The sequence below is a fragment of the Nannobrachium achirus genome, assembly GCF_963921795.1.
Source record: "Nannobrachium achirus genome assembly, chromosome: 14".
In the NCBI taxonomy this organism is placed as follows: Eukaryota; Metazoa; Chordata; class Actinopteri; order Myctophiformes; family Myctophidae; genus Nannobrachium; species Nannobrachium achirus.
The window spans coordinates 52,245,201-52,265,517 of record NC_137821.1 but is presented as its reverse complement, the minus strand read 5'-3'; the positions used below and the strand labels follow the sequence as shown (position 1 = coordinate 52,265,517).

Sequence of the window (20,317 nt, the reverse complement as noted above, 5' to 3'; positions counted from 1 at the left end):
CGATACGCGATTTTATCACGATTATTTTTCATGTTGGTCTTTATGGTTTTTGTTACTTAACAAAGTCGTAACAAACACTAAAAGAAAAAAGGAGTAACAGACCATTTAGACCAATGGTCCTCAAAGTGGGGTCCAGGGACTCTCTGGGTTCCTTTTGGGAGGACTAAATTGACCCTTACAAGTATGTAACTCTGACAGTATACAAATGAAACCAAATGGACCCGTTCATTTGTATACTGTCAGAGTTAAGGGGAGACCTTGCCATTGTACAGTTTAAGAACTACTGACTTAGACCAAAATGCAGTTTTAAATGAATTCTGCAATGAATCTCTCTATTAAAAATTCGACTGAATTTCTTTTACAAGGCTCCCTCATTGTATCACGATATATACGATATCTCTGGAAAGGCATATCATGGAGACATTATTTGTATATCGTCTCAACGATATTTATCACCATATCGCCCACCCCTAGAATTACGTACAGTATGTTTATATCATATTACGCTACGTAAATATGCACATCTTTCTCCCTAAGATACAGTTACAGTATGTCACAGCAAAATATCAGTTTCCATCAGCACTGTCTGAAAATAACCTTATACTTGACGTTTAACCACTTGAACCCCAGCATCTCTATTCTGGGGGGAAGGTTCACCAAAAATAGCTGATCTACAAGCTCACAACGCGTCGCAATGTGATGTGTTGTGAGCTTGTAGATGAGTTATTTTTTGTGAAAGAGTTGATCATAGATGGAAAAAGAATTCATCAAGTACAGTGCAAATCAGGTCTGTTTTACTAAGCATAGTGAAGTGATGTGTGATGTTGATATAGTGATATTGATGAATTCCATATATTATCAGAGTATTCTGAGGCACCCCTGGACTGACATCACGGCACCCCTCTTTTATCAGGGGCGTCACACCAAATTCTGGGCCCTGGGTACAAGGATTCACTGTGGGCCCCCCATGAGCCATGAATGTTAACTATTGAAAAATAGCAGATATACAAGCTCACAGCGCGGCACCGAGTGCCGCGCTGCGAGCTTGTAGATCTGCTATTTTTGAAAAATTGTGCAAATGTGTGCAAGAAACCTATGTTTCCATGTCAGTGATGCTCAAACCTTTTCATGTGAAGGACCCCCAAAATGATATGTATTTGCCCACGGACCCCCATCTCAAAATATTTAGTTCCAGGGACCCCCCAGAAGCAAAATTTGAGTTACAAATGTTCGCTTAAAAAATACATATATTCAAAGATTTGCACACATTTTCACGACTTTTCAAAAATAGCAGATCTACAAGCTCGCAGCGCGGCACTCGGTGCCGCGCTGTGAGCTTGTATATCTGCTATTTTTCAATAGCTAAAGTTACTAGGGCCCCTCCAACTTGGGCCCTAGTAACTCAGTCCCACTTTCCTACCCCTTGTGACGCCCCTGGGTAATATCACCAGGCAGGCGCTCAGATCTAGTGTTGATTTGGTCAACTAGAGCTTTGATGAGAGACGTTCTTCGTCTAGCCTTTTCACTGGCGAAAAACAAAATACTGAATTTGTAAAAACTAAGCTATGAGGACTAAAGCTAAGAATAAATATACTGACAATTTAAGTCAAATTAAACATGTGACTATTAACAATAGGTCTGCAGTGAATACAAATAAAAAGTAGACTAAAATATCAGAGAGAGACTAGTGGAGAAGAGATCCTGTACGTAGAGCTAAAATACATTGTTTGGTTGCGCTTCGGTGTTGCAACATCAATACATCAAATGGAAAGAAATAGTAGGCTAATCTAAGAAAATGGGTAGACCAAGAACCTATATTCAGTCAAAAGGATAACATAAAACTTTTAAAATGCTATCTAACATCTTACATGTATGGTCATTGAGAGTAGGAAAGTGCTACGGTAAAGCCTGTCAGAAATGTGTTTTCATACATGGTAGCAAACAATGAGCCACCATTTAGTAGCTACTAATATGCTTTCAATGATTATGGGATATATCATTGCTGTCGGGCAAAAACCTCTTTTCTCCATATTTAAAAATGTATATAATTCTCGTAAATTCATGCAAGCCCTTTGTGATCGTACTACAGCCTCACACAGGACAGTTGCGTTTCTTCCGTTTGCTGTATGAATAAAACACATTGGATTTGGTGTGCAATGCTGTGCGGAATCTGCGCTGCGGATCCCAAAAGGAGTCATAAAAGGAGTGATGAGTTTTTTACTGCATGCGACAAGACGCACAAATCGAACTGGTTTCGATCGAGAAAAAAACGCACGGCCGCAGCCACTCGTCGCACAGCTAATTCGGATCCGGTGTGCATGAGGTCATAGAGAATAATTGTTTTCTTTTAAAAAAATGAATTTGTCCGTTTTATCCGTGCGGATAAACGCGCCTGTGTGCAAAGGGCTTTTGTGCTATGGGCTAAGGTGGAGTCTGAATAGGAGTCTTCAGACCACCACGGCGGAAGCTAGGGAGTGAGTCTGCAGTTCTAAGTGCAACTGGGAGTTTATTCCACAGGTTGCAGGGGTCAGGAGGGCGAAGAGTCTAGGGCGAGTGGGATCGTTGTCCTGGGGTTTTTAGCGAAGGTTCTGTCGGCATCCCTGTGTTAGCTGATCTGAGTCCAAGGGTGGGGTTGTAGGGTTCAACCAGGCTTTGAAGGTATGGCGGTGCCATACCTAAATTATATTCACAATGTGTCTCATCGCTATATTTATATGCACTAGTCCTTGCCTGCTTGAAGATATGTGCGCCGAATTATGTGCAGTTTGGGTTATGGGTTTGTGCACACAGTGTACGAGGGATTGAATGTGGGTGTCTAAGAAGTAGAACCCAACATATCAGTGATGTCAGTCATCTCCAAATGTAAGCACTGTTTCAGCATGTGGCTGTTACAGTGGCGGCGGTATCACTATCAGTGATGTTAGTCATCTCCAAATTTGGGCACTGTTTTTCAGGCAGCATGCTGTTGTTACCATGGCGGAAAGGCATGCAATTGCATGCATGCAAAATTCATTTTTTTTGTGAAAGGAAATGACAAATAGATGACATAGTCCTGTTGGAGCATTTGTAAAGCTTGGATTATCGTTTATCGTGATAAAAAACACTCCTGATAATCGTATTGTGGAGATTTAATTAATAGCGATATCGTCCTCCGTCATACACTGGGATCAATTCACCTTTTATTTGCTGAGCTGCATATCCGGTACCACTTAAAACCTCCATAATTGGTAAAAGGTACTTATAATATACGTACTTGATAGTCTTTTTTTCACTCTCTATCAAATGTCTTTGCCGATTTAGCTTGTAGATCTGCTATTTGTTGGCAAATGTTGCGCCCCAAGATAATGGATTTTGATTATCACGATAATATCGTAAATCGCGATTTCTTTTGTCACAATAATCATGATATGAAATGTTGATATCATCCCCTCCCTATGTGAAGCATAGTTGTATGCACTCAGTAGCGTTTGAAGTCTGTAGAAGAGTTGTCTGGCTGGCTGTAGAGAGTAGGCAGAACGCCAGTCTGTCCCCATAACTGGCCAGAAGCCACAATGACAGAATCATCAGGAGTCAGAGTCTGTTTGCTGACCGACCTGATCAACTGGTTGGGTTCGTCACATACCATAGGTGTGTGTGTGTGTTGCCTGTGTTTGTGGTAAGATTATGTGATAAACGTGTTGGATGGGAACGGGGTGGGTGTAGGCTTGTCCAAATGATCGTCTAATAGCATTATAGCAATTATTTGACATAATCGCAATTATTTTGTCATAATCGTCATAATCGTTTCCATGTTGAACAATGTTCATATATTTTCAAACATTTTCAAAAAATAGTGGAAATGGAAGATCTACAAGCTCACAACGCGTGGCATCGGCTATTTCCACTATCAATGTTCTTTTTTAAGTATAAAGTTGTCAATTACGTCAGTCGATTCTTTATATATTTCGGTCATGTGTCATATCTGCCATGTGCAACTTCAAAGCCGACAAGCCAAACAGAAATGTCATTGTCAACGAAAATGACAGCCCCCCTGACAGTGGGTTGGGTGTGGTGATGTGTGATTGGTGGGTGGGGGTTTTAGAGAGCGAGCCTGGGAGGGAACGGCTACTGCATTATAAAGAAGGGACTAAAAAAGTTGAACATGACAAGTGTGTGTGTGTGTGTGTGTGTGTGTGTGTGTGTGTGTGTGTGTGTGTGTGTGTGTGTGTGTGTGTGTGTGTGTGTGTGTGTGTGTGTGTGTGTGTGTGTGTGTGTGTGTGTGTGTGTGTGTGTGTGTGTGTGTGTGTGTGTGTGTGTGTGTGTGCGTGCGTGCGTGCGTGTGTGTGTGTACACATGCATGTGCATGTGCACGCCGTACACTTGTGCGTTGCGAAATCACATGTCAGCCGTGCACGTGCCGGCGTCTTGGATCAAAATGACAAGCGCGGTGCTTTTAGCTTCTGCAAAATGTCAAGTCAAGTGTGTGCTAGCGTGCGCGTGTTGCTGCGCACAGAAGAGCAGAGTAGGAAGTGATATTCGCTGACTCAGGCGGCGGCGACGAAGCCACCCATGCTGACTGAGGGGGAACTGAACTCAAGCAGCGACACGGAGGCCAAACATATCACAGCCTGTGTGTGTGTTTGTGTGTGGTTGGTGTTTTTTCTCAGGCTGTGGCGAAACTGATTTAACGCCGATATAAAGCAGCCATGGAGACCTGGCTGTGGTCCACGGCCGCGTTCAGTCTCACACGGTTTTCCCTTTCCCCCATTTTACAGTCTGGTGGGGCTTGGGCAGTCACACTAGTTACGTGGTTAAGGCTTCTGCCTCATTTATGCATGTAGTGTATGTATGTGTTGAAAATGCTAATGAAACAGTTTGAATAATGACTATCTCTCACTGTTCCTCCATTTGGTTATCTCTTCTCTTCTCTTCTCTTCTCTTCTCTTCTCTTCTCTTCTCTTCTCTTCTCTTCTCTTCTCTTCTCTTCTCTTCTCTTCTCTTCTCTTCTCCTGAGACTGTCAATTCAATTCAATTCAAAGGGCTGTATTGGTATGAGAAAACATACGTTTATATTGCCAAATCAATCAATGTAATACAATCAAGATAAAATATGTTCAATTTTAAGGTGTGGAACGGTTTTCATGTATGGAGATTACTCGATACAGACAGTGCAAGGATGTGTACACCGTGATCGGTAGATGGTGTTCCATTTGATATCCTTCTATCACAGCAGCTCACAAATCTTGCTGCCGTGTTTGCCCAGTAGATATGGGAGTTGTTCATCTTTGGTCCCACACTCTCTTTGTGTGGTTATGATCTGTGGGAAGTATGAGTCTCTTACGTCTTGACTGTCACTTACCATCTGAGAGAGAGAAGCACATGAATAACAAATTGCCTCATTTCTCTCTCTCTCTCTCCCTCCCTCTCTACCTCTCTCTCTCCCTCCCTCTCCCTCTCCCTCTCTCTCTCCCCTCCCTCCCCCCACAGGTGATGGGAATTCCAAAATATCCAGCGTGTACATTAACAACTCTCACGGGGTGGACGATGACGACTTCTACGACAGAAACCTGGCCTTATTCGAGGTACGGTTGCTCACTGTAACCTCATAAATGCATTCATTCATTTGGCAGTGTGCCAGAGGCCTGCGGTGCACGGACCAGTCGTCCACCCCGCACGTTTGCATCACACCCCCAGGTTCCATTACTGCTGGAGTGGAAAGTCATGTTCGGTGCTTATTCATAGGAGAGAATGTTCTGGTGTCTACTCGATCGATAAGATCGAGGCCTGTGGTTGTCAAACCTTTTCAGGGCCGCGACTAAGCCTGTCACAATGATTACATAATCGTCTAATCGCAATTAAATTCAATTCAATTCAATTCAAATCATAACAAGTTATCTCAAGACACTTTACAAAGGCTAAAGAGCCGTGAGAGAGATGGAGGGGGGGGGGGGGGGGGGGGGGGGGGAGAGAGACAAAGGAGAGACAAGGGAAAAGGGGGGGAGGGAGGGAGAGACAAGGGAAAGGGTAGGAGAGGCAGGAACGGGGTAATAATACATTTTATTTGTAGCACACTTTATGTTTGTGACAAATCTCAAAGTGCTACATTCAAAAGGTCAGAGAAACAAAGCTAAACACATTGAAACGGACCAAGGAAACCTGTATACGGTAACCTTAGAACAGTGCACAGTTTCACACCTTTATTAAATACAAATCAGAATAGCATTAAAAGCACATTGTGATTAATCATTATTACACAACTCAGAAAGAGTTAAAATGTAAAGAGTCTCTCTAGCCCTTGGAGGGGGGTGGAGGGGGGGGTTGCACATGCACACACACACACACACACACACACACACACACACCACCGGCGCCTAACTCTGTCCCCACTAGGGGGAGCACAAATCAAGTTTTCTTTTTTTTTTTTTTTTTGGCGAAAAATCGGATATTTGCGGTTATAAAGTCGGCTAAAATGGTCCGCGGGGCACCCAACAAGCCAACATACAATGTGCGCACAACACAACCACACTGACCACAAGTCCACAACCATGACCAAAGATCTGCAACCAGCAGCTACCAATATTTACAAGCAAGCAAGCATCTCATCACACGCAGGCACGCACTCACTCACACACACACACACACACACACACACACACACACACACACACACACACACACACACACACACACACACACACACACACACACACACACACACACACACACACACACACACACACACGGAGGAGGAGAGGAGAGGCTGGCTAACTCCACACAGTGAACAGTTAGTTAAATAAAGCCATGTCTTACCTTGAGAAAATGACAAGAAAATATCCAATTATATATTGAGGTGCCCAGAAGAAAGTTCCTTGGGGACACACAACACAACGTGTCATGTCATCCAGCTTCTTTGAACAGCGTCAAAAAGTTTAGTTCACGTATGGTAAATGTAAAAGCTATCCACATGTCCTATGGATGTCTGTAGTTAACCCCAGGTAGCATATTCCACTGTGAAACAACTGTTTCATTCTGTTATTTAGATAAAGCCATGCATGCCATGTTGTTTGTTGTTGTGCAGCGCGCTGTCAGCCAGAGGTTCAGACAGTCACTGTGATTGGTTGAGAAACCAGTTGTTACCTTTTCCACTGTTTGTAGCAATAACTTGGCTCGTGTCATGTGGTAACTTATTCAAATAGTCCATACAACTTCTGTGTAGATAACGATGATTTATTACTTCCAGGGCCAGGCAGGAACATACAGCATAAACGTCACGTTTTCACTATTAATTCACTTGTATTAACTTAACTTCTCGCTAATATATTCTCCCCAGCATCACACCCGCACATTCACTTCCGCGCCGGTCCCAAAACACAGCGTCAACGTCATCCCGTACTGCTCCTAAGCCCGCCCCCTTAAAGGCACAGGCTTGGCATATAACACAGTAGACCTATACCTCCCGCCCCCCATTCGCTGTGATTGGTTTAGAAGCCATGCTATGGGTGCTTTAAAGGGTCAAACAAGACGAATTCCTGACGTTCTTCTTCTTAATCACATTTTGTGATTATATGATCGTAAATAAATAAAAGGAGGGAGGGGGAGCCGGGCTCCCCCTACACACACACACACACACACACACACACACACACACACACACACACACACACACACGATCTGCATGTGTGGTGCGCGTGTGCATGGGGAGGATGCACACACACACACACACACACACACGATCTGCATGTGTGGTGCGTGTGTTTATTTGACATAATTGCAATTGTTTTGTCATAATCGTTTCCATGTTGAACATTTTTCATATATTTTCAACCATTTAAATAAATTGTGGAAATAGCAGATCTACAGGCTCACAACGCTTTGCGATGCGACAAGTTGTGAGCTTGTAGATCGGCTATTTCCGCGATGCGACATGTTATGAGCTTGTAGATCGGCTATTTCCACTATCAATGTTCTTTTTAAAGTATAAGGTTGTGAAATATTTCAGTAATTTCTTTGTATATTTAGGTTATGCATCATATCTGCCATGTGCAACTTCAAAGCCTACAAGCCAAACAGCCAAAACGGCCAAACGACAAAAACACAATTAAATTGTTAATTGCAATTATTTGAGTGACAATTAATGTAAAATGTAAAATGTCATAATCGTGACAGCCCTACTCATATCCCCCTCTTCCTTTCTGTCCTTCCTCCATCTTATCCCCACCTCTCTCTCTCTCTCTCCCTGGTCCCCTCCATCCCTCCTCCTACTGTTCTTCAGGAGGAGATGGACACTCGACCAAAGGTCTCGTCTCTGCTCAACCGCCTGGCCAACTACACCAACCTCACCCAGGGCGCCAAAGAACACGAAGAGGCAGAGAGCATTGGTGACAAGAGAAAGCCCAGCAAGGTACATAGTTAATACACTGTCATATCCAGTGTACATTTAATAGTAAGGGGATATTAATAAAACCTGGGAATAAATTCCTTACCAAACAATTTCTTCACCAATGTGTTTGTAAAGGTGTCTAGTAACATATTTAACAAAGTTTGAAATTCAATATCCCTAGGAGAATCTTTGACAGGTCTCATTCACTTACTATCCACATACTCTACTTACTAAAAATGGACCCCACAAAACGATGGTTTAATGATGAGTCATCACTTTTCACAGTATCTCAACGAATAAATCGTTTGGTAAGGAATGTATGCACAATTCTGGGAATCATTTTGAATTATCCCTTCTTTCAAAATGTCTGAAAATCTTTAGCTTTTAAAAAAAAAAAAATATATATATACTTTTTTTTGGCACTGATCCAGGTGTACAGTTGCACACATCCACTTTATTATTTATTATCATTATCATCATCGATGACTCATCTAAGACGCCTTGCTCATCATGCACACGCTCACATCACACACCCGTTCTTAATCACTATAGAGGACTTTGATCTCTGTAACACCACCGCATGAATGAGTTTAACTGTACTCTCTGCTAGGCCATCATGATCTTGTTCTGAAGAACAGAACGTGGGTGTTATGTTACTGCAGTGACATAAACACATACGTTTTTTCGCCGTGCTTTTGAGTTCCTGTGCAGTTTGAAACTTGCTTTCACTGAAAGCGTTAATAATACTAAAATGTATTATTAGTAATTGGCAATATTGTCACAGTAGTCATTATAGGGATGTGTGACCAAAATGAAAGTCGATTATCTATATTTATAATGATTATTTGAATATTTAACCACGTTATTTATGTTTATTTGTGGTGAAATTACTCTGGGGATTTGTAAATTCATCAAATGGCCATCCTAGTTCAAATTCGATTACTCCCTGTAAACGCAAAAATGAGAACAAATAAATATTACACCCATACTAGGTATCCTCTAAAATGTAGTTACTATGGGCAGGGTTTGGATGACAATATAGCCTTTGCAACATATTTTTTTGTATTTATTTAAAACATACATTAACATAAATATTACATTTTCTTAGCCTATTAACGATTATTTGAATATTCGATTATTCGGACTCATCCCTAGTAGTCATGCCGGTACACAGTACAATCTGCAGCGTTAAACCATTTATCTGTGTCACCACTTTAACCATTATTTCATGCTTTAACTATAAAAAATAGCAGATATACAAGCTCACAGCGCGGCACTGAGTGCCACGCTGCCAGCTTGTAGATCTGCTATTTTTGAAAAATCGTGAAAATGTGTGCAAATCTTTGGACATATATATATTTTTAAAGCAGCTATTTGTAACGCAAATCCTTCTTTCTCTTGGTCCCTGCAACTAAATATTTTCAGATGGGGTCCGTTTTTTCAGGTCTAAATGGGTTAATTCTTTACATATCTACTGCATAGTACTGTGTTCTATTCGTCTGTCATTCAATGTTATATGAGATACTTAAATGGTTTCCTGTGGAAATAAGCGTAGTCTTTTCTAGGATCTCCTTTTAGTAGACCTAGTGAACTGTACCGTCATGAAACTGTACCTTTTCCTATGCAAACTTCTAATAAAGTCTTCAATCAATCAAATATACACATCTGCAACTCTGAGAGTCTACACATGCAACCAAACGGATGTGTATGGGTCCATTTGGTTGTACTCTCTCTGAGCTAAAAGCAGTAACGGCTCATCGTCAGAGGAAGTCCAGTAGATGACCCCGGTCACCCTGCACAAATCATCACTGATAAGAGCGTGTCTGGCTCAGATAAGAGGCTGTTGTACTCAACTGTGGCTCCAAAACACATCGCCCATTTCCACTGCGTTTCACAGTCACTGAATTTTACCCATACCACTTCTTGGATCCTGTATATGACTGAATCATATGAAAAATGGACTAAAGACACACCTTTTAATGGACTAAAGACACACCTTTTTAACAAGGCATTTTCCTAGTTCATTTTGTCTATGCCCTTTTTAAGCTTAGTTTTTTCTGACCCATTAGCCAAGCTAAGTTGGGTCCTATGTAATGGACTGGTTGCCTATATGCTGTTTTCATATGCAATTTTCTTGCCTTGTTTTATAGTTTTCTGCTTTGTAGCACTTTGAGATTCACAAGAATGTAATGCGCGTTGTAAATACAATGTATTATTATTATTTATTTGGAGAGTTTATTTTATTTTATTTTTTAACACGCCAGCATTTATGTATGTGAATATCAATGACACCTCGAGACTGGAGTATCTCTTAACAATATAAATCATTCTTAAATAGATGCCTGAGGATTGTGCTAAGATAAGTGTCACAGGGGTCAGTCAAATGGTTAGGGTTGAACGTCCCAGATGAGATGAGATGAGATGAGATATACTTTATTAATCCCCGAGCGGAAATTGAGGCGTTACTGCAGCATAGTGTGACAACAAAAACGAATAAACCACTGAACAAACAAGGACACAACAAACATAAATGAACATAAATGGACACCAATCACAAACGACCATAGTCATTAGTCAGCACATGGCTATGCACAAGGGAGAAAGTTCTTATACTGTACGCGTAAATTGTGCAATCTGACGGCAGTTGGCAGGAAAGAGAGCCTGTTCTGCTCTGTGTGCATTTTCGGGGGGAAAAGTGCGCCTCTGGCTGAAGGTGCTCTGCCGCGACCGCAGTTTTCCTGGTGAACCTGAGCACAACGGTGGGGGCGCGGGAGTGTGGGGAACACACTCACTGACTATTGCTGATGATGGAGGGGTCTATGTATTGAGAGGCACTCTTGCGGATTTCGGAAGAGACTCGTCGCCAATTGCAAGATATGTAAAAGTTATTTGGGGCCATGATGATAACCTCTTCTTCCCACTACTAGAAATGTATATTGTCTGTGTTATTGTTTACAACCACAATTATTCACGTGTGGCAAGATCGCGGTTCCACTAGTTTTACTTGTAGGCTAGTGTAGTCTTAGAAGCCTTTTAAGAAGTTAATTTAATGTTTTCCATTTAATGATTTCCTTTATCCTCATCTATCTTGCGCTAATGCACGCGACTGTTTTCGCCATGAAGCCTAGTAGGCTTTTCAGAAGTTAATTTAATGTTTTCCATTTAATGATTTCCTTTATCGTCATCTTGCGCTAATGCACGCAACTGTTTTCGTCAGGTTTTAAGGTCTTATTTTAGTTGTTTCTCATAAGCTCGCGACCCTCCTTGCCCATCGGCCCCCACCGTTGCGCACAGGTTCATCGGGAAAACTGCGGTCGCTGCTCTGCCTATCCTGCAGATCACTGTAGAGTGGATGGGAGGGGACTGTTAACCATGATGGCGTTTAGTCCTGGAGGATAAACACACTCAGCCAGTTTCACAGCAATCCACCCATTCCATTTAGAGAATACTTGTGTGCAAGCGAGTGACCTTTCAGTCTAGTGGCCCAGGAGGCAAGGTCATCGGGTCACCGAACGAGCCCGTCCTGACCTCTGGGTCAGGAAACCAGTGAGTCGTTAAAGGTAATGTTGCTTATGACCAGGGGCGTCACAAGGTGGGGGGGGGGGGAGTGGGACTGAGTTACTAGGGCCCAAGGTGGAGGAGCCTTAATTATTTTATACTTTAGCTATTGAAAAATAGCAGATATACAAGCTCACAGTGCGGCACAGAGTGCCGCGCTGTGAGCTTGTAGATCTGCTATTTTTGAGAAGTCGTGAAAATGTGTGCAAATCTTTGAATATATGTATTTTTTAAGACAACATTTGCAACTAAAATTTTGCTTCTGGGGGGTCCCTGGAACTAAATATTTTGAGATCGGGGTCCGTGGCCATTTTGGGGGTCCTTCACATGAAAAGTTTTGACCACCACTGACATAGAAACATCGATTTTTCAAAAAACCTTAGAAGGATTTGACATATTCAAAGACTTGCACACATTTTCACAAATTTTAAAAATATAAAAATAGCAGATCCACAAGCTCGCTGTGAGCTTGTATATCGGAGTATAAACACACTCAGCTAGTTTCACAGCAATCCACCCATTCCATTTAGAGACGATTTGTGTGCAAGCGAGTGACCTTTCAGTCTAGTGGCCCAGGAGGCAAGGTTAGTTAAAGCACAAAATAACGTGTAATAATTTGTTCCCAGTCTAAATGGGTTAAACCCCCTCCCCCTATGAAGAACATTCACGGGGGACCCGCCAGTGAATCCTTGTACCCAGGGCCCAGAATTTGGTGCGACACCCCTGCTTATATGACGTCTGGACAGACCAACCCATTAAGACCCGAGGCCGATTCTACAAATGCCTTCTTTGGGCCCGTGCACACGATGCCGTTTTCACGAGAAAACGCCAAAATAAAAATGTCAGATATGCCCTCCGTTCAGACGACAACAGCATTTTCGGGGGTTGAAAACGCAACAGAGTGATACCAGGTTCTGGGGTGGAAAAGTTTGACGACGCTCTCCCTCGCGTCACCGCCTGAACGGGAGAAACGCAGGAATTGACAAAAGGTGTGATGTCATGGCTCACGTGCAGACTGTGTGCTCTCTATGTGCTCCTCATTTACTGCTAAACGAGCGCTCGTTCTTTGTTTCACGTGTCCGCGGTGCCATGACGAGCGTTCGTTCTTTTACCTGTCTGAGCACTGTAAGCAGATGAGGGCCAGCGGGTGTGTACAGTAACAGCAGCTCCTGTAACGTTAGTCTCAAATCTGAAGCACATAAACAATAATGGTGGCGGGATCACTTCTTTGGTGTTTTTCTATGCCTGGATCTAGTTTCTTTATTTCTATGTCTGAAAACTGATGCAAACAGAGGGGGAGGAGGAGCCTCTCGCTCCGTAATGGCGGCCCCCATAATGTTGTGGATTTTTTCACTGCTCCGTGAACAATGCAGCCGTCTTTTACACAAGACCACGATAGGAAATAATGTATGGCTATTCTTCTATAAATTTGCAAAGGTAAGCTACTTTGATGGCTGTGAGCAGACTGTAAACAACCTATATTATTATATTATTTATTATTTATTTTCTGCACAGTGTTGTTTTGTGTTTGTTGGTTTAATGTTATTTGTGAAAAAAAATATTGAATGCACACTTGTATGTTGCCAAAGCAAATTCCTATGTGTGATACACAATGGTAAATCAAGGAATCTGAATCTGAATCTGAATCTGAAAAATGGTTGCTAAAAAAAATGTTTTTTCATTCATGAAGATTTTAGCTGTTTTGGGAATGTTTTTTGAAAATGTTTTATATTATATATAATAATTCAAATCAAAATGCAGTCCCCTAGTTTATGGGTGTATCATGTGTATAGTGTGTGTGTGTGTTGCAGTCTCCTCAGATGGGCACCTTCATGGGCGTGTACCTGCCATGCCTCCAGGTTTATGGGTGTATAATGTGTATAGTGTGTGTGTGTTGCAGTCTCCTCAGATGGGCACCTTCATGGGGGTGTACCTGCCGTGCCTCCAGGTTTATGGGTGTATAATGTGTATAGTGTGTGTGTGTTGCAGTCTCCTCAGATGGGTACCTTCATGGGGGTGTACCTGCCGTGCCTCCAGAACATCTTCGGCGTCATCCTGTTCCTGCGGCTCACCTGGGTGGTGGGGACGGCCGGCGTGCTGCAGGCGCTCTGCATAGTCTTCTTCTGCTGCTGCTGTGTGAGTACCAGGCCACCAGGGGCATAGTTCTGCCCATTTAACCCATTCAGAACGGGTACACAATTTGTGTTTCATTATTTTATGCTTTAACTATTGAAAAATAGCAGATATACAAGCTCACAGCGCGGCACCGAGTGCCGCGCTGCGAGCTTGTAGATCTGCTATTTTTGAAAAATCGTGAAAATTAGAATTTTGACCCCGATTCTATAAGTGTCTTTTGAATCCTTCTAAGATTTTTGGAAAAAACCTACGTTTCTATGTCAGCAATCTGGCAAGCCATCGTCAAAGAAAAGGTCCTTTTCACTTAAATGGAGCTCAGTTAGTCTGTTCTTGAGAGACTATATGTCAGTGGTTCTCAAACCTTTTCATGTGAAGGACCCCCAAAATGATATCTATTTGGCCACGGACCCCCATTTCAAAATATCTAGTTCCAGGGACCACCCAGAAGCAACATTTTAGTTACAAACGTTCGCTTTAGTTTGAAAATACATATATTCAAAGATTTGCACACATTTTCACGACTTTTTCAAAAATAGCAGATCTACAAGCTCGCAGCGCGGCACTCTGTGCCGCGCTGTGAGCTTGTATATCTGCTATTTTTCACTGGTTAAAGCATTCAATAATTCTAGGCCTGAATGGGTTAAAATGACTCCAATACGGAAGTAAAAATTCCTATGATTGGCCGCTAGTTGCGCTGTTTTCCCCCCCCGGCCGATCGCAAAAAGAATTGTCCTCCATTGGATCCCATTCATTTTCCCCTTTCGTGTTCTAACCTTAATTAACATTTTCATGAATACTTTATGGTTCCTATCGCTAGTTAAAAATTGCCTTTCAATCACCATCATATGCGTTTTGTCAAAATTTGGTCCAATTTATTTTAAAATAAATGATAAAGTTGTGGGGGGCGTGGCCAACTAAACTGATACCAGCCGGCTGTGTTCTTCTTCGTGTGATGTATTTCGGGAGGCTCCGACCACATTCTCCCATGTATCCATGCGGTTGCACGTGACCGTTGGCAGCCAATAGCATCCGTTGGTGCCTTTACAAATCTATGATGGCAACACCCATGCCAAGGACCCATATTGTGTCATTTGCGCTGCATAGAAACCAATGGCTTCGCTTTGTCCATATATTTTATTCAGTCTATGGTGAGTACCAGGACACCTGCGCACAATTACATTAGGCCTAGTCAAAACATCAGGATAGGCCCTGGATGCGGCTGGGGGCTTCCTCAGATGGAAGGAGTTGAGACTTCTCTCCTGCCTGGCATAGGTTGTCCACGTCTCGCTGCCCAGTGTTGCCAGATGTACGATAATTATCGTATTTGTACGATAATTTGACCCTCTGTACGATGTACGATCAATAATTCCAAAAATGCCCAAATGTACGATAATTTCGGCATATCACCAAAAAGAGCGTGAATTCACTATTTTCCCTGGCTGCTGAACTGGGATCTGGTTTGGCTTCTCAAAATAAGCCAGGAAATCAGTCAATCTGACCCTAGATCTGTACTTAGAGGCATTAAAATCACCGGTTGCATCTTTCCAGACCAGTTTCAGGCTTTTATTTGTGTAAGCTCCAGGAAGTTGCCTGCCTCCACGCAGCATATCTGATGCGTTTTTGTCACGCAGGAGTCTCAAACAAGGTCGTCTCTTACACTAAAGATGCATTTTTGGGTGAAATGACGTTTTTACGCGAGTGATTTCTCTTTTTTGGCTGTGTACGATAGTTTCATGTCAAATACGATATTGCTGAGCCTCCGGTACGATAATTCAACATTTCCCATCTGGTAACACTGTCGCTGCCTTACAGTAGCCTGCAGACAACACAGGCTTTGTCTGCTTCTTGGTATTAACTGTCAGCTGAGTGTTTTCCCACACTCGTTTGGCGAGACGGGAGAGCGCTGTTGCTGCTTTTCCCAATCCTCTTATCGATTTCAATGTCCAGGGAGAGGCTGTCACTGATGGTTGACCCGAGGTCGATGAACTGATGGACGCCCTCCAGTTCGGACAGTAGTCACCGATGCTCCTCTGTGTTCTGTCTAGAGATGTTACCGATCAATCTGCAATGGATCGGATCGGGCCGATCAAAGCGTGATCGGCGATAATCGGTGGTTTAGATCAAAAGGTAAATTCACCGATCCGATCCGATCCGATCGGTGCATCCGATCAACCAGCCGTTCAGTATGCCCACTTGAGGCCATTTTGGGGTATTGATTTCCACAGTGCTGAAGGAATAATTCGTTACTGCTATGATAATAAATACATAGTAATGCTGGTAAATAACTATAAGGCAAATATATATAAATTAATTCATGAGTTAATTAATTAATTAAAGTTAAAACATTAACATTTAGAAAATATAAATAATATATAAATAATAACTTGATCGGATCGGTGATTGATCGGTATCGGGTGATCAAACTTTTGTGATCGGTGCTCGGTGATCGGTTCCAAAAAACCTGATCGGACCATCCCTAGTTCTGTCCTAGGACATTTGTCTTTTTCAGGCTGATGGTCAGTCCAAAGTCTTTGCAGGCGGGGGCAGACCTCTATTCAGAAACACCCCTACTTAGAAACATCCCTATTCAGAAATACCCCCACTGAACCTTTGCAGCGGTCCATCAGCTTCTGAAGCTCGTGCCGAGTGTGGGTAGTGCCGTCACGATTATGACTTTTTACATGACGATTAATTGTCACTCAAATAATTGCGAATAACGATTTCATTGTGTTTTTGTCGTTGACAATTACATTTCTGTTTGGCTTGTAGGCTTTGAAGTTGCACACGGCAGATATGACACATAACTTAAATATACCGTACAAAGAAATTACTGACATATTTGACAAATGTATACTTAAAAAACAACATTGATAGTGGAAATAGCCGATCTACGAGCTCACAATGCGTCGCGATGCGACGCGCTGTGAGCTTGAAGATCTGCTATTGCCACAATCTTTTTACAAATATGAAAAATATGAATGTTTCATGTTGTAAACGACCAAATAATTGCGATTAGACGATTGTGCAATAATTGTGACAGGCCCAAGTGTGGCTCACAACAGCTGCGTCATCCGCGGACAGCTTGTCTCTGATCAGAGCGGTGCGAACTTTGGTCTTCACTCGGCGGTGAAAAGGCTGCCATCTGATCTGGGGCGGACGTGGACGCGCTCTGTCGCGGCGCCAAAAGACATGCTTCGCGAGCAGACCCAAGAGGCTGCCAAAGAGTGTGGGAGCAAGGACGCAGCCTTGCCTGACACCGCCGTGTGTGCCAAAGGGCTCGGGAGGAGATACCGCTGAACCGCGCTGTCCCCTTCAGTGTTGTTTTGGGTTTGATCAGGCTTTGCGGTTTTGGTGGCGATCCTATCTTTGGAAGAATCCGGGAAAGTCCTTCCCCGCTGACCAGATCGAAAGCCTTAAATCAGTGGTTCTCAACCTTTTCAGGACGCGACCCCCAAAATAATCCCCCACTGGGGACCCCCCCCCCCCCCACCCTGACGAGCACTAAGAGTTGAGGCATTACATTTTGTATAACACGGTTCTATTGTGAAAATAGCAGATCTACATGCCCACTACATGCCTACATGCCCACTTGCTTTTGAAGAATTCGTTTGGTATATGCATCTTTTAGTCCAACTGTTAGCGACTGGCAAGACTACACTAGGCTACTCGAGCATTTTAATAGGGATTGGGGAAACAAACGGGGGAACCAAATCAAAGCGACGCCGCTTCTTCTAGTGGTTTCCGCTGTTTAGGCGGAAACCAAGCGGCCTGTTGTGAACGAACACCAGGCTTTCCCCCAGAAAGCCGGGTAGGCGAGGTTATTTGTCATGTACTAAGATATTACAATTTGCATCAAATAACTCTCACCATGTGCTCTCTTTTTCTGTCTCCTACTCTCCCCCCCCCCTCACTTTCTGTCTGTCTGTCTGTCTGTCTGTCTGTCTGTCTGTCTGTCTGTCTGTCTCTCTCCAGACACTGCTGACAGCCATATCAATGAGTGCCATCGCCACTAATGGAGTAGTACCAGGTAAACCCCACCACCCATATCTGTCACGTAGAATTGGAATGAATAGAAAAGACACTTAAAGGTGATACACCATGCATTTAAAAAGTATTTATGTCATATTGTTTATGTCCCAAAAACGTTTTTCAAAAGGTTTGAGGCTAAATTCCCACTCCTGAATAGAGAGCCTCTCTCATTTTTGAATGGCTCTCAGAGCATTTCAGCTGCAGTACCACCTTTGGCCTGAACTGCGCCACCCCCCCCAAAATCTTTTTGAAAAACATTTTTTTTTCTTTTTTTTTTTTAACAAAAAAAAACAACATTTTTTGAATTTTTCTTTTTTTTATGATGACGTCACAATCGGCAGCAAATCTGGATAGCCTGTTTTGAGAACCCGTGGGATACTTTTAACCTTCGCCTTCTCAAAACCAGAGAAAGACACAACGGTCAGAATTGGGACTTTGTGAGGATAGAAGGTGCTAGTGGGACCCCAAAAAAAGGTTTTAAAATAGGAAAAGTGAAATTTCATGGTGTATCACCTTTAACTGAGCTGCCTCTGTCATTACATTTCCTTCTTGACTGCACTTGACATGGCCGCCACCGACACTTCAGAAAGAAATAGGGGATGGCAAAACTAGGTTACCATAGCCTCATTTCTAAAATAGCACCGAGTGCCGCGCTGTGAGCTTGTAGATCTGCTATTTTTGAAAAATCATGAACATTTGTGCACATCTTTGAATATTTTGACCCGATTCTATAAGTGTCTTCTAAATCCTTCTAAGGTTTAAAAAAAAAAAGACCCTATATAGAAACATCTAAAAATATTTAGTTCCAGGGACCCCCAGAAGTTTGTTACAAATGTTCGCTTTAAAATGACATAACATTCAAAGATTTGCTCTACCTTTTTGCGACTTTTCAAAAATGGCAGATCTACAAGCTCTCTGTTAGCTTGTATATCTGCTATTTTTCAAAGCATTACATCATTCTAGGCCTAAATGGGATAGTAGTGTGTCCTGCCTCCTTTCAGAGCACAGCGTGCTTCCGGTGAGACGGCTCCTTCTGTGGTGGTACAGCTGCCATTCTGTCACACCAAAAACATCACACTGCTTTGGTGTTTCGCTGGCTCCTTCTCCTGCCCCAGTGGGGAAAGTGGCGAATGCTTATCTCCACAGACCCAGTGGTTCTCAGACCTTTTTTGTCTCACGTCACCCCTGTAAATAACCTTTTCATGCACGACACCCCTGAAATGTATTGATCCTTTACAGCAGCAACCTTTCATTTATGTCACATTACAGTACGTAAAGGTGTATAAATCTTTCCCCCTAAGATACAGCATGTCACGAGAGAATATCCGTTAGGCAGATAATAAATAATGTTATTCTTGATGTTTTAACCACTCTGGGAACTGACACAGAACTCATCTTGAATTTACCGTCTTGGAAGGAACATTGAATTGAACTAAAGCTGTCACGATACGCCTAAACCTCAATTCAATTTGACGATTTTAACACGATGACTGCCAGGGGCCGCAAGTGGCCGCTAGAGTGCCAGCCACTCCATAAGGCTTCATAGTAACATCCGGTTAACCACGAAGAAGTGGCTTGTGTTTTTTCCGCATACAGTGTTATGAACGTGAAATGGAGGCCGAGAGCTAACAGTTAGCAATCGACTGTTTTATTTTTTAGAAGACCGATCTGAAGCTATTCAGCCGCAAAAAAAACTTTTCTGATGCACTAGGAACACAGTTCAGAGAAAATGACCTCTAAAGATGGGACTTTGTATTGTTTTGGGCGGCGCGTTTCGGCGACATTACCCGATTACGGGCCGGTGGAAAGAGAGCTTGGTAGGCGGCTTGGATCCAGGGCTAGACCGGGGCTTTGTTGAGGCCTCCGATTATTTAATTCATTTTATTAAAGGAACCGAACATTTTCGGTTTTTGTAAACGTTAATACGTCTTGCAAAAATAGCGTTTTTTGGGGGGGGGCTCTAAACTTTATTCTAAACCATTTTCAATGGAATAAATCGTCGCATGTAGCATGGCTCGCAATCGTAGCATGGCTCGTTGGAAGGCGATGGACGAGCCAGGACCACCCGCGTCGCTACTAGCAGCTCGGGGTAAGTAAAATAGCAAAAAAAAAATAGTATTGGAATGAAAAAAAGAACCGAAAATATTTGGTTTTAGCACTAAAAGAGTTAAGGCCACAATTTGATTCGATTTGTGATACGATATACTATTCTTTAAAAAAAACTACTTTTTTCAG

General features: G+C 42.7%; 1 protein-coding gene across 1 annotated transcript in view; it reads left to right on the top strand.

Annotated features, from left to right (window-relative positions):
* The window catches only part of slc12a6 (solute carrier family 12 member 6), a 104,665-nt gene that overhangs the window by 20,035 nt on the left and 64,313 nt on the right, over positions 1-20,317 (top strand). Inside the window, exons 3-6 of the mRNA XM_080742202.1 lie at positions 5,467-5,561; positions 8,252-8,380; positions 13,907-14,053; positions 18,026-18,080. Coding sequence (XP_080598328.1) covers positions 5,467-5,561; positions 8,252-8,380; positions 13,907-14,053; positions 18,026-18,080 — 426 coding nt within the window. The remainder of the gene's footprint in view (positions 1-5,466; positions 5,562-8,251; positions 8,381-13,906; positions 14,054-18,025; positions 18,081-20,317) is intronic.